We start from the raw sequence: 15,687 nt of genomic DNA, 5'->3' as shown, positions 1-15,687 counted from the left end.
ATATGCATGACCAAGAGTCTGTGTGCTTACCTTTTTTAGTGGATGGCACGCGGACATATTAATATGAATGGACCCATGCAAACAACTGTGTTTTTAATGCATCTTGGTGGATGCAATGATGTGAACCCATCGGCAACAGATTAAACATTGATGATATATGGAATACAAAAAAAACCCCACAGCTACAGAGCCCAAGAATAGCATCTATTTGTGTGCATGTAGCCTTTCACAATCTAAAAACATTCAAGGTTAAAATGGGTTTTCCTGGGAGGAACATTATCGTTAAAATAAGCTCATACCCTACCTTACTGACCCGGGTCGCTTGCATTCTGCTGCAATTATGGTCCCTGCTGGTCTCTACTTTCAGGTCTCACTCTGCCAATTACTAGTATCAACAGGGAACCATCTCAGCCAAAGATAGTCCAACCAGTAGCTTCTATAGGGCAGATTTACTTACCCGGTCCAGAAGCGATCCAGCGGCGCGTTCTCCGACGCCGATTCGGGTTCTGCCGGTATGCGCCCGATGTCCACTAGGTGTTGCTGCTGCGCTGAAGTCCAGCGGAGTTCACCTTCTCCGTCTCGGTGTACACAAGTGCTATTTTTGTGACAATATATTTTTTTAAATTCTGTGGTTTTTCCGAATCCGTAGGGTTTTCCGATGGCCACGCCCACGATTTATGTCACGTGAAAGCCGGCGCTGATGCGCCAAAATCCGATCGCGTGCGCCAAGATCCTGGCCCAATTCGGCGCAAATCGGAAAAAAAAAAATCAGGAAACCCGATGGAAAACCGCGATTCGGACCCTTAGTAAATGTGCCCCTATGTGTCAAGGGGACACCTAGCAGTGTTGGTACAGGGTGGTTAATACTTTATTTAACCCATTCCAAGACAATTAAAAGAAATAACCACCCCAAAGAGCTTTTGCAGGTAGTGAAGGCAGATTGTGATCCCCATCGGAACTGTACAAGAACACTTATAGCAGCACTAAAATTATATTTTGTTTATATATTTTATATATTCCAAAGTGACAGGAAAAAGAAAAGCACTATGGGACTGGATTGTGTTGGGAATGTATCATTTATTTGTATTAAATAAATTACCATCGCTACATATTGATCAGTCTTCTTTGATTCTTGCACCTTGAGAACAACCAATGTCTTGTAGTCCCTCCAACCACCATGTCATAGTGAACAGTAAGACACACTAAAACATCTTCACATTTATACCTCACTAAAACATGGATTTTTATGGCAAGGAATACAAACACACAAAGAAGTATGGTAACAAAAAAAGCACAATAACACAAGGATTGGAGATCCAGAAGCATAACATGGATGCTGCAGCACATCAAGGATAGCCTTAACTTCTGGCAGTCACTGCTGGGGGTTGTTCTGACTGCAGCTGTTTTCCCAGATATTCCCTGAAAAACATTGAATAAAAATATTACTGATTATTACATATTATTACACAGCCATGAACAGAAGCCGTTCCATATCTTAACCAGATCCAAATATGGTCAAATGTTTTGCAATATAAATAGTTTACAAGTTGACACATAGCACATTACACATAGCACAATGTTTTAGGCTTCAAGGCGTCACAGAATCAGACAAGACAATGGTCACATGGCCACATCCAATCAATGGTTATGCATAGGGTAAGCCAAGAATGGGACCATGCGATCAGATATCCTGGTTATCCTGAGGTCTTATATACTGCTGTACTGGGTGATGGCCATTTTGTTGCAGCTTGAATTTATTTATTGTTGGTGCTGTTAGTGTTAGGCCCCGAGAACATGAAGGTTTTCTGGGGACAACATTATGACATCGACTAGCACGCGTCAGCATGCATCTCTATGGGCTTATTCACACATGTAGTTTCTAGGACCCCATCGACGGCCTGAGACAAAACAGTCTTCTGCCTCCATATAAAAGTTGATCATTTATAAAGTGTGAGTGATGCTGCCTTCTTAGACCAGTAGGGATGACAGTCTGATACAGCCAGAGGCTGTGGAGATCCCGCACCACACACACCGTTGACAGAATTTTTTTTAAAAAAAGTGATATTTCTATTTAATTTCCATTTCTGAGGTAAATTATCGGAGTATCTGGTACAAACCAAGATGTCAGGCACAGCAGTCACTTCATTTACCTCATAGCAGGTTATATGCCTTTCATGCAACTTTCTTACAGATCTGCCTGAGGCTCTTATACTTGTCTAACCGTGTATTATACAAGATAGAGGGGCATATGTATAAAATACTTGGATTTTACACCAAAAAAGGGTATAAAATTCACATTTATGACTTGTAGGTCAAAAAAAGAAGTGGCTTTAATGAAATGTCTATATCTATATCTGGACTGACCGAGGCTACACAAGAATTTTGACAGTTTTCCAAATTTTCTATTTTTATGGTTTATATATTTATGTAGTAATGTATGACTAGTCTTAGTTTACACAGCACTGATAAAGATTTCTACGTTAACTTTGTATCGCTGTTCCCCTGGCCAATTATAGCCATGGCTAGTTGCTAGGGGTGTCAATTTGCTGGAATGGCTGTTCGGCCGCCAATCTGGCAATATGTCCAGGTTGAGCAGATGAACCTGAACATCAGGCCCGCTCATCTCCAGACAAGACCTAACAAATCAGTCAGTGGGATTGTATGTATAGTTGGAATATCTTTTAACCAATGTTAAAGCCTTCAGTTTTTTTTTTGCAGAAGTGAAAAAACAGCACAACTTAAGTATCAGAGAAGTTTTTTTTTCTTTTTTTATTTTTTTTTTTTTTCAGCCCCGATACCCCCTGTGGACGCCATGTCAATGGCGAAACATGTCGGGGGGGCTGCCTGAGCCTATTTTTAATTGATGGCGATCTAGTTGGAGACTCATTTAGGACTGAGGGTCGCACTGCAGAGAGCATTAGCCCAGTAATACATGCCAATGACTATCAATGTATGAATGTGTTGTGTGGATGGTGTGATTTAGCTTAAAATCAAGTATGCTATGGTTTGTGGTGTGAAAATATACTAGTTCCCAGAGGTGAATAGGTATATCCTATAGAGACAATTCGGTACACACCACCGCAGAAAGGTAAACAGCCGCTGCTAGCGATTACTTTACAACTGTCTATCCCGATAGCATATCGGTATAGTAGCACCCCCTAGCGAGTCACACTGCTCCACCAGCCTATCGTACCAGCCTACAATATCAATTGAGAATTTCCTCCACATCCGCCATATTCTTTTAATGCGTCTCTTTATGTCAAGGCTCATATATATATGTTTATATTGTGATCCTTTTAAGGAATATCGAAGTAAAAGTTAAATTTTAACGGGTCACAAGGACCTCTTGTGTTGCCTCCTAAGCAACAATTGTAAATATATAAAACGGAAACAGAACGCGCACGCAGTGCACCTTGTGTAATACCCTTAAAGAGTTTCCCTTTTGACAGAAGTTTGACAGATGGTTAAAGGGGACTCGGATTTCTCATATTTCACTTGAACATGGTAGTCTAAAGTTTGTTCTAGAAGTGTCCTAATCATGGGGCATTTACCTCTTTACACAGTCTTGAGTTATTTTCCTGTTGAGCATTCAAACAACAAACCAATGGATCTGTGCATTCCCATCATTGAAGAGCATTAAAGAGAACCGGTCATGCAAATGTATCCCTCCAAAGTAAATACTTCACTAAAAACTAATGATTAAAAAGCTTTGCCCTTATCCCTAAATGGTTCCCTTCCATGGCTGCAATGTTACAAAAATCAAATTTGTAAACTTATATAAAGCTCACCAGAAGCAAGTCATTCACAATAAGCAAGTCACCCATATCAAAATATATGTGCAATGTCCTCCTTGTTCCTGATTGACAGGTCTAAGTACTATGATATTCTGCTGTATGGAACATAGAGAGAGCTTGGTTACATCATTGGACAAAATGTCATGTGACCAGGACAACATCATCAAGTCCTGTTACATCAACCACATCTACCCCATTCATGTATCTGATTGCATGAAATCACAGGGAGAAGTAGCAATCCATGGCAGATGGGGAGGAGTAGAAGTCCATGGAGGCTGTTGTGATTTCATGTGATCAGCTACATACATGGGGTAGAAGCTGCAAACTTAAAAGGACCTTAGATGAAGTCAGGCTGGTCACATGACATGCTGAGAAGAGGCATGGGACATGGGGAGGCCGTGCACAACATGCCCCCTCTGATGCCAGGGAATATAACAAAGCTGATGTTATGAGCATTTAAGGGAAACAATTTTTAGCTAAAAGAAGGATGTCAGTTAGTTAATAGGGCTCTATAAGAACCTGTCATTAGCTGTATTTGTGAAAATGTGGTGACAGGTTCTCTTTAAAGATGCAAAGTTCTAGCTAGCATATTGCCATCTATACATGTGCTTGAGAAAAGCTCAACAGCAGCTGAAATGTTATGGGCTAGATAAAGGATCATCCATGGAAGTGCTGCCCTTCTCTTCAATGCTGCTTTGTACCTGTGCAACCGAATGATCGATCAATATACTAACGGTTCGTTACTATATTCCGTATACTAACGGAACCGTTAGTATATTGATCGATCATTCGGTTGCACAGGTACAAAGCAGCATTGAAGAGAAGGGCAGCAGTTCCATGGATGATCCTTTATCTAGCCCATAACATTTCAGCTGCTGTTGAGCTTTTCTCAAGCACATGTATAGATGGCAATATGCTAGCTAGAACTTTGCATCTTTGCATCGGTTTCACTTTACATCAACAAGAGTAAATAGGCCAGAGCAGATGAGTGCCGATGTAAACCCACTGTAAGTCTCCAGACTATCATATAACAGTTTGATGAAGAGGAACCTTTGGAAATTCGATGTCAAGCAATTTGTGCCAGAAACAACCGATTCTTTAGCAGTATGAGATTCTAATTCCTTGTATGGGATATTTGTACCACCCAGTAGAATCCCCACCAAACAGTAAGAGAGTCTTACAATTAATTCTACTAATAGTTTCTCTCCATGACGTTCCATCAGAACAGAGATCTTACTTCTGATAACGAAGCACCGGCGGCCGTGGTGACAAACACTATAATTTACACAACACAAACCCTGGTATCAGCTTGTTGTATTGACAGTGTGATACAGAGCGGAAATGTATCTCTGTATTTAAGGAAGCCTTTCCCGTTATTTATCTTGTTATAAGCCATGGGGTATCTTCCATCAAACTGCAATGACATCTTATTAATAAGCGGCTGCTATAATCTGATCTATGAACATTTCTGGGAAATGCAGCACACACATAATCCAGTCCTCTGCGAGACGGGAGGCGTTTTACTGACACATCTGATTTACAGCTACAAGTTTCTTTTAATAGAAAACGTGATTTTTATCACTACAGAAAGTTGACCATATTAAATGTTGATCCCCACTCACTTAGACCAAAGCGTTCCCTGTCCAGAATGACTGGTTTTTAGTAGAATTAGTAAATTGTAATACTAATTAATTCAAGCCAAAATAAAAAGATGCAAAATGTCAACCACTGAGATCTTTGTTTTCTGGCTGATCGATGGGTATCGTTAAAAGTAGGAATGATCATGAATGGACATTTCAGTTAATGGGAGTCTACCAGCAGTTTTGACAAAATCTGCAGATTGTATTCGATAACATCTTTGTGTGTGTGTCAGTAGCAGCAGAACTGTGAAAAAGCAGTGGTGCACTAGTGTGTATAATCTCTACAGCAGCACCACCCCTCTGCTCTGAGCAAGAGCTGTATCAGGTTTCTGGTTAGATATTAAAGCAAAGAAGAGAGGCTTGAGAGCTGTTTGAATGCAGAGATAAAAAAAAAAACAACGCATAGAAGTGAAATGAGACACCCCCAGCATGCAATAACCCCCAGTACACAAGTCCAGCTACAATAATGGAGTATAAATACATTTTTCAGTCTTACTGCTACTAAGAACACAATCAAATATACGGTTACAATGATCACTCTTTAATTAATAGAACCATTCGCCAGTGTAAAAGGTCCTCTCAATTCGTACTTGAAATTAATTTTCCCTACCCACACAATAAGGAGATACATGTCTAATGATGAGGTTGTCAGAAATCCAATAGCAGACTATGGAGCACAGACCAGAACTTTTCCCCGAGCTCCACAGACTTCAACGGGAATCGAGGAAAGCTCATAGATTGAGGCGTTTTACACATCAGGTTTTCAGCTAGGAGTTTCTCTAAGGAAAGGAGGACTTGTGATCCACCGCCCAACCCATCACATTGTGGCCTGGCATTCACACCTCCAGGACCCAGACAGTTATCCCATATCCTGTGGATACAGGAGTAAATGTCCTTCATAAGAAAACCTGCTAAAGTACAGTATGGAGTATGAATGTCTAACAGGAGAGGACCTACCTGTGTGTCCTTAACATCATACTAAATCTATAGTTCTAAAAAGCTTAGAACTTCCCAACCCACACGAGCAATGCACATAGTAAGAAATTAGATGAACTCATGGATGAACTGCACAATATCCTGTAGATGCTGAGTACATTTTACAGAAGGACAACCTTCACAAATCAGGATAATGGGTTTATCAAGGTACAAACATGAGATTCTTTTCATCTAAACATGAATGTTACATTACACGGAAGAGCGGCACATCAACCATCAGGTCATGGGAAGAGCCTCGCTTCATTCTGCTTGGGTGGCTAAATCAATGAGTTCTCAGAGAGGATAAAGCGCACCAATGTGTCTAGTCTTATCATGACTTAAATTTCATAGAAATAAACTGGGTCATTAAGTGATAAGTGCTAATATCTAAATATCCTTATATTGTCCAAAAATGCACTTGTTTGTAATGATAAAAGGTGTGACAGAAGATGAAGACACGTGAAGAACGAAAAAAAAAAGCTGCCACGTATAAGAAAAATCCATCCCCCTGCTACATGTAATTATCACAATAGATTTACCATTGACTCAGTTACTGCACTTGGTAATTGCTGCTCTACAGCTACAGCCACTGCTAGGAGGACATCGACAAATCTAATGAGGACCCTGTGTACGGTGTCACCTAATTTATTTTATTAAAAAAAGACTTTCCATGAAAATAATTGACCTGTTACTTTATATCTCCACCCAGTACCTAAAAATATTAGACATATGATAAGTGCTCTACTAGCTCAAATAATCTCCTAAAACAATGTTCTCCAACCACCAGGCCATGGTTCAATGCTGACCCGGGACTAGCAGAAGGAGCACGAGGCAGTGCAAGGAGCAGGACCAGTATAGAGGTGTGAAGAGTCCCGCAGACAAGCACCTCCTCCAGCCTCATGTAACCTCCCACAGTTACCACTCCCAGCCAGCGCCGGCATCAGCACTGGGCATATCTGGGCAAGTGCTTGGCCCATAGCTTCTAAGGTTGTACATAAGGAATCCATGGGGGTGAGGGGGGCTTTATCCAATTAATCCATAGGGGGAGAGGGGACTTTCTACTAAAAAAAACAAAACATGAGGTGTTGTTATAGATTCCTCTGTTGCCGTCATGGAGGCAGGGAGCTGCAGTATGCAGACTAGTTACCGCGCCCTGAAGAGAATTCCTGAGGGTGAGGTGAGGAGCAAGTGGATTTCTCTTCACACAGCCTAGTGTCACTCTTACCCAGTCCTTCCTGAGGGAGTGGTTAATGATGTAGCAGAGATGAGTAACACAAAGACACGGTCTCTCTCAACTACTTCACACTCCACCCTCAGGAATGCTCTTCAGCCTTAGCATTGTCAGTGAAGCTTGACTGTATACTATAGCTCCTCGCCTTCATGACTTCAACAGAGGACATCAATAATAGTCTTTTTTAGAAGAATGGTGGCTCGAATCCCATGGAAACATTCTTCAGTGGAACAAGTATCAAGATATCTAAAAGGTACTGTAGGGTTTCTGCAGGGTCTTTCTGGTGACAGGTTCTCTTCTTTTCACGTTAGAAACAATATTGGGTTCCTTTATCTCTGAGTTGTAAGTGGATACAGGATAGAAAGACGATTTATATAAACTGCTTAAAAGGTAACATGTCACCTCTGCCATGGATTATGAACTTAAAACAACACCTTATTAATTTTAATATGCTTTCCAGGGTCACCGTGCATGCTTGACTGTATAAAAGAGCTCTCATGTTCTGATGTACCACACAAGGAATAAAAGTGCTTTCTGTATGAAAGTTCTAAATAACATCAATAGTACACTAATGAATAAAGTCCTGTTTAAGTTTATGATTCATGACATAGGTGCCAAGTTCCTTTTAAAAAATGAAAAAGGGCAGAGGAAAAAGGACACACCATCAGATTTCCTTATTATCATATTAAGTTTACCAATATAATCTGCACTATAGATTGACTGGAGTATCAGAGATGATATGATGGCAGGGAGAAGACTGCAGCTCTAGATGTGACTGGAGTATCAAAAATGATCTAATTCCTCTACAACAATGTTGGTTAAACGTTACTCTCAAAATCATATTAAAAAGGACATCTGCCATCAGTTTGATGGAGGGTAGACTTCTTTTATTATAACTCTATAACTAAAAATCGAGGTGCTGTGAAGCTCTCGTGACATAGCCAGAGCATACAGACTAATTAGTATTATTTTTATAACTCTATATATTGCCACAATAGCAGCATATAGAGTTATAATTAAAAAAGTACTGAAGAACATCATTACTCAGGAAGTTCTTAGCAGGACACATCTACCATCAGTAAAACTGATGGTAGATGTCCTTTTACTCCTTCATTACCTATAGCAACCAATCAGAGTTCATATTAATGCCTTGTAGCAAAGCGTATTTTGGTAAGCAGAGGGTGAAAATCTCCACTCATAACATAGTCTATGATGTTCCTCAAGTCACAGTGAATTAGATATAAACACGTTATGGGAACCTGTAATTTGGTTAAAATGTAAAATCCTGCTGCCAGTTTCCCTTTAAGGTTGTCTGCAAGAATAGAATGAGTGATATAGAACTCAAACCGATACTTTTTCGGGACCTAAAACCTGCTCAAAAGCTAGGAGATAATGTATTTTCTTTGTCATTTCCACATACTCCGATTTGTGTTGCTACATCGCTCATGGAGTAAAGCAGCGCTGCAAACATTAAGGAAAATGACTGTCCATTAGGGTTATTTATGTGTGACACAGTGGAACACATTAAACTATATGCTCTTAAGAGCGGTTGCTATCATGATTCAGGAAATGGGGAATTATTTTTGATTAACATTGTGTATTTGTGATGTGCACTATTTTCATGAGATGGGAAAGTGCAATGTATGGGGGAAGTAAGTCATGTTGTAAGTAGCCTTCCCTTATAGCTGAGCATAATCTAATGGACTGGATATTAAAATATAGGTTTTAATAGGTTCTCCACCTATTTGTGATCAATGAAAATGTCTTTAAATATTGTGAAACTTGCATGTGAAATAACCTCTTTGCCAATATATGACATTTCTCAAAATTTTCAAAAAGAATAAACATTTTGGGGGATATTTATAAGGGAGGGAAATGGTTCTTACCACTATGCACCAGCGTAAGATAAATTGTAACCTTGGAGAGAATTGTTACATTTACATAATTAGGTTTCTGTTCCTTTGTGCCAGTGCAGATCCATCACAACAAGTTAGCTCATGTTATAAAAGGCACAGCTATAGCTCTGTAGCCAATGGCAGCAGTTTCCAGGTAAAAAAATAAATAAAATAAAACAGGGAAATCTAGAGACATTTCATACCCTACATGAGGGGACTAGTATTTTAGTGGTGTTAAAGCTGGTGACAGGATCCCTTTAAGAAGCACTTGTTATGGCTTCTATAAATTTCCAGCCTAGTGTAGATTTCTCATATATACAAAGCTTTCTTTGTCTCTGAGGAGATCTCACTAAATCGTGCAATGAACCTTTCCCTGGGCTTCTGAAAGGAGGCAACACTCAATGTCTGAAATCTCAGCTCTCGAGCCAGTAATACTTGACTGCATATAGAAATAAGGTCAGAAGCAAATCCACACGAGATCCTGTATCTAGCAGATGGGTCTCCGGTGAAAGACATGAAACACTGAGTTATCTAGTTAGGAAGTCATGCATTATTATTCTACTGTCATACATGATTGTTGGATTCCTTAGAAAGAATACATTTCTCTACACTATTCCAACACTAAAAATCATAGTGATCCATGAGGGGCCGATAAAACCTTTAGGCAATGGATATTTGATCTCATAGTTCCCGACATACAACCTGGCAAGCAACATGCGGCCTTCTGGTCTTTTTGGTGCGACTCCTAACATCCCATTCCTGATAAACAATTACTTAGAATTTAACGAGTCATGATGGGGGAATGTATAACCTAGGAACCTGTGATGATGATTTAGGCGCAAGAGGGTTGTCTACAACCCTCATAAAAGTACAGAGACATGATAACAATGATGTTCTAAATTCTGGAAGACTCAGCATTATCCAAAAAAAACAAAAAAAAAAACAAAACGAAAAACAGTAGTTACTTACCGGTAATGATGTTTCCTCGAACCACGACGGCACCAACCAGAGAGAGGGATCCGCCCCCAGGGACAGGAAACCTGAGCATAAAAAACACGCCCTTCCTATCCTGCCTCAGTGGTTACAGAGACTTGGAAGAACCTTATTAGTACATCAGAAAAAACATTTCCATGTAAGCATAATTCTGATGCCCAAAATTATTATTATTTATATTTAATTATATTAACTCTACCCATGGACTACCACAAATAAAAAAGGTAGGAAAAACACCCGGGTGGGAATATACCTGGTGCCGTCGTGGTTCGAGGAAACATCATTACCGGTAAGTAACTACTGTTTTCCCCATCACCACGACGGCACCAACCAGAGAGATTTTCAGAGAAATATTTAGGGAGGGATAACAGAGGAGAGCGATTTTCTCTGGTAAAGAGTTCAAGAGTACCCACCACATTTAACCGATAGTGTTTAAAGAAAGTGTGGGGGGTAAACCCGCATGCTGCCTGACACATCCGGTCCCAGGATGCATGTCTAAATTATACCCAAGATGTGGCAAGTGCTCGGGTAGAAAGGGCACTGATAATTTTTTGAGACTACATAGGTCAAATTCTACTCTTTATAGAGGTCTAGACCACCGAGTAAACTGATTATTTGCCTTTACGCAATACACATACTCTTAGGATATATTATAACCCGAACCCCTGGCCTCTAGGTTATGAAAACCTTCTTCCCCTTCAGATTTTGAATTGGTGCCAAGGGACATAAGAAATATTCTGTATGACCAATAATAGATAGTGGAGGTCAGATCGAAAATACTACCGAAGCCACAAGATTAGGTCAACCTTTGCGAGTAGGGACATCCTACTGTGGGACCTAATGTGGAGACTTTATGACCCAATTGCCTCTGGATTTCATGTCAACTTACTAACCAGAAAAAACTGAAGGGTTTTTTTTTTTTTTTTTTTTTTTTTTAAGAGAAAAAAAATGATACTAGAGAATATTAGAATGTTCCAAATCAATCTGAGATTTGCATGACGGACAAAAGCTCTGCCAGTCCTCTATTTATTTAGGATGTTCCTAAGGAATGTGTTACAGAGCATATTCCTTTACACTGTATGATCCTCTGACAATTTACTCCTTGTTTGTTCCCCGATTGTTATAATCTTCAGAACTTTGAGAATGACTTTTCGACCGACTCCAGATTCTCTGAAAAACTGTACCTTCTACCTAGGTTCCTACACCTTAAGAAGACAGTACATATAATAACTATAAGAACCTCTTAGAATCCTGACAGCAGCTTGTTTAGATTCCAGAGGACTGACCCCTAGACTGTCTAGTGAAAATTACAGCCTGTACCTTACTTGCAGAAAAACAAGTTGTAGAGGTCTTAAAAACTAAACTAAGACCTGGTAAACAGTAGATAAAAACTGGTTTATACTATATCCATTTTAAACCTTGCTATAAGAAGGGACAGCTTTGCCCCAATGGAAGATAACCTCCCTATATGCAACACAGAGGAATGACTGGACATGAATGGAAACATCAGGGCCATCGCTTCCATTGTTCCAGATGACTATTCAGGATCTGCGCGTGTGGCAAAAATTGACGCGGCTTGGGCTGAAGGAAAGAGGTGGTTTAGTATTATGTGGGTATATGATAGGTCAGTGATGGCGAACCCTTTATAGCCTCAGTGCCCAAACCTCAACCAAAAGCGACTTATCTATTGCAAAACTCCAGCGCAGCAACCTAAGCAGTAATGTATTTCTCTTTGTTAATTGACAAATTTCATTCCTTCAGCCTCCCAAGGACACCAACCCGGTTGAAAGGAAGAGGGCAAATTCATCTATCATTGTAAGAAGATTCTGCAGGCTGACTCTGAGATCTGTCATGTGAACTTTATTCTGTGGTGATGGTCTGGGTGCCCACAGAAAAGGCTGCCTCTGGCACCTATGCCATAGGTTTGCCACCCTTGTGACAGGTGAATGGCTCCCTGACATCATAAGGACTTGTGCACCTGCACACATAGTAATATCATAGTAACAATATTTTTTATCTCCCTTGGAGTTCTAAGTCATAAAAGTAAATGATTGTTATTTCACATGAATATATTTGAAACAGATGAATGTTGTTCACTACAAGTTATTAATGGCGGATTTGTACAATTTGGTTGTAAAATGCACCTGGTATGATCACATGCTTAATTGAAGTTGTTCATATATGTGGAATGTTGGATTTATCACATTGCTTGAAAAAAAGAATCCAGAACAGGGTCTGAAAAGTTACACTTGGGTAAATAAAGCACCCATCCATTTCAAAAAATTTTTTTTTTTTTTTTTTTTTTTTGAGTTTGGAATGCAGTCTAGTATATCTGCCTGGTGTGTCAAGACCAGTACTGAGGTTTTCACCAACAAAGCTTTTTGTTATTGTTTTGGTGCTACTGGACTTTCGAATGTTTTTCCAGGTCTGAGAGGATGCGCTGACAGTCTGTCAGGCTCCACTAGTTTAGAATCTGCAAAATATACTTAAATCTGCAGGACATGAAAAGAGACACTGACTTGCTCTATTTTTGTGACCTTGAAAGGAAGCAGACTGTTGGGCTTATACTAATAAGCAGACAACCATCAGGGGAATCATATCCCCTTGGGAAAAACTCCCCAAGTCTGGGTACACATGGATATTGGGAGTCTGCTGTACCAGCAAAACACAATGCAAGGAGCATATCCTACCCCAATTCATCATCTCTTGCTCCCCTGTAGAGCAACCGCTCGGAGCAAGGATTCCGGAACCATTCACATTACCTGCTTACCTGGGGACCAGCTGCTTCCAGCAAGGACTCTGGCATCGTTCACATTACTCGCTTACCTGTGAAACTACTTCTTCTATCAAGGTTTTTTGGCATACTTCCCATTATCTTGTGGGTACTTGTGGAGCCACCCCCCACAGACAGTTTTATGTTATCATTCACATTACCTTGTGTATCTGTGGAAAACTGTTCACAGCCTGGATTATGTAATAGTTCACATTACCTTGGGTATTTGTGGAACCACCGCTCACAGCCTGGATCATTCACATTACTTTGTGTATCTGTGGAAACTATTCACAGCAAGGATTATGTAATTATTCACATTGCCTTGGGTATTTGTGGAACCACTGCTCTCAGCAAGGAGTATAGCATCATTCACATTACTCTGTATCCGTGGAACTATTCACCGCAAGGATTATGTAATTATTCACATTGCCTTGGGTATTTGTGGAACCACTGCTCTCAGCAAGGAGTATAGCATCATTCACATTACTCTGTATCTGTGGAACTATTCACCGCAAGGATTATGTAATTATTCACATTGCCTTGGGTATTTGTGGAACCACTGCTCTCAGCAAGGAGTATAGCATCATTCACATTACTCTGTATCTGTGGAACTATTCACCGCAAGGATTATGTAATTATTCACATTGCCTTGGGTATTTGTGGAACCACCGCTCACAGCCGGGATCATTCACATTACTTTGTGTATCTGTGGAAACTATTCACAGCCTGGATTATGTAATAGTTCACATTACCTTGGGTATTTGTGGAACCACTTAACAGCAAGGAACATAGCATCATTCACATTACTCTGTATCTGTGGAACTATTCACAGCAAGGGATATATCATAATTCACATTACCCTGCATCTGTGAAACTATTTCCAGCAAGGATTGAGGCATAATTAACAATATACTCTATACCTCATGTGATACAATTGCTGATAGCAAAGATTATGGTATTAATCATATTACCATTTCCCTATCTTGGCCTCCCTGGTCTGAGGTTGTTGGGGGGGGGGGGGGGGTGACTCCTAGTCAGGCTCCATGAGCCTGCCTTTAGTGATGGATTCCCATCTTTCAGTGTACGGACACTCAAAGTCCACTTTCTCAGCGAATACATAGTCAAATGTTAATGTGTTAATGGTCCCGCAACCACAATGTGTTATATGAATAAACCTTTTATATCCTATTGTATGTAGATGTACAAGGTTGGAGAGAGCAGTTTGAATTAGGTTAGGAAACTGCACATCTTAACAAACTGCAATATGCCAACACTGAGTTGTTTAAAACCTAACAAGTTTGCAGGCATAGCCCATATAATAAATGTTTTACTACATCTTGTAATCTTGAGTTTCCAAATGATCAATGTTGATGGGAACTCACTTTTAGTCCAGGCCATGCTTTATAAAAGCAGCATGTGGTTCATCAGACCTTCCAAGATAACTGAAAAATAACCATGTGCTCTGTGAGGGGTCTCAGTCCTGCACATCTCTCCACCTAGGAGGAGAGGCTAACCTGCAAGTCGTTAGATAATTAACTCAGCCTGCAAGAGTAATTAATCAAAAGCTGTGACCTGAGCTACTAACCAGGATTACAGACCATCTTCCCATTCTGGGACTTGCAGATTTTAAAGCTGCATAGATGCAGCCCCCTCACAAAAGCAAGCACGTTTAGTTTAGAATGGCTGGTAGCCTTTCCATAGGTTAACCAGAATTCATATTACACACTACATATCATGAGTGTAATAGAAGAAAAGTAGACTTACCACCCAGAACTCTCATATAGGTACAGAGGTTCTGCCGGGTCTGTGGGGATACGGTGAGCTCCTTGTCAGGTTCCGTTAGCCCCTCAAATGGATAATCCAACAGACACAAACCAATCCAACTGGAGGCGTGTTCTGTACGGGACGCCAGAAGTCCCATCCTGTTAGCGCCATTCACCATGTGAGGTGTGTCTGGAGAGTTGTCACACCATGTAAACTCCGAATCCTGCTTCTAAAGATGTCGGACACGGCTGGGCTCCCACTCTGGGGTCAGCAGCGTGCAGCAGGAACCCCGAACAGGCGCACTCTAGTCCCCACATCATGCTGTTTCTGGGGCTAGGCTTTGGATCACTCCAGATCTGGACGATCTCCAGCTCACTGGCTGGGTTCAAAACCCTAGTACCTGTTGTCTGACAGGTACTAGGTAATAGTTCTCTACACACTCAGGTTCCCGCCAGGGACAGGAAACCACTGAGGCAGGATAGGAAGGGCGTGTTTTTTATGCTCAGGTTTCCTGTCCCTGGGGGCGGATCCCTCTCTCTGGTTGGTGCCGTCGTGGTGATGGGGAAAAACACATCTACTACCAGGTTTAAAGATTGTATGCAAATGCTATGAAGCCTGGAGC

At 40.6% G+C, this 15,687-nt stretch overlaps 1 protein-coding gene and 1 long non-coding RNA gene across 4 annotated transcripts in view; one reads left to right on the top strand and one right to left on the bottom strand.

Moving 5' to 3' along the window:
* Positions 1 to 1,057: 1,057 nt before the first annotated feature.
* Positions 1,058 to 15,687, bottom strand: part of ATP6V1H (ATPase H+ transporting V1 subunit H) — a 109,440-nt gene continuing 94,810 nt past the window's right edge. For all 3 annotated transcript variants that reach the window (XM_072151916.1, XM_072151914.1, XM_072151915.1), the window contains exon 15: positions 1,058 to 1,419. In XM_072151916.1, the coding sequence (XP_072008017.1) occupies positions 1,359 to 1,419 (61 nt within the window). In that variant the 3' untranslated portion in view covers positions 1,058 to 1,358. The remainder of the gene's footprint in view (positions 1,420 to 15,687) is intronic.
* Positions 10,521 to 12,409, top strand: LOC140132756 (uncharacterized). Its single transcript, XR_011855707.1, has 2 exons — positions 10,521 to 10,667; positions 12,290 to 12,409. It is a non-coding gene; the product is annotated as an uncharacterized lncRNA (long non-coding RNA).

The sequence above is a fragment of the Engystomops pustulosus genome, chromosome 5, assembly GCF_040894005.1.
Source record: "Engystomops pustulosus chromosome 5, aEngPut4.maternal, whole genome shotgun sequence".
In the NCBI taxonomy this organism is placed as follows: Eukaryota; Metazoa; Chordata; class Amphibia; order Anura; family Leptodactylidae; genus Engystomops; species Engystomops pustulosus.
This window is presented reverse-complemented; position numbering and strand designations above follow the sequence as displayed.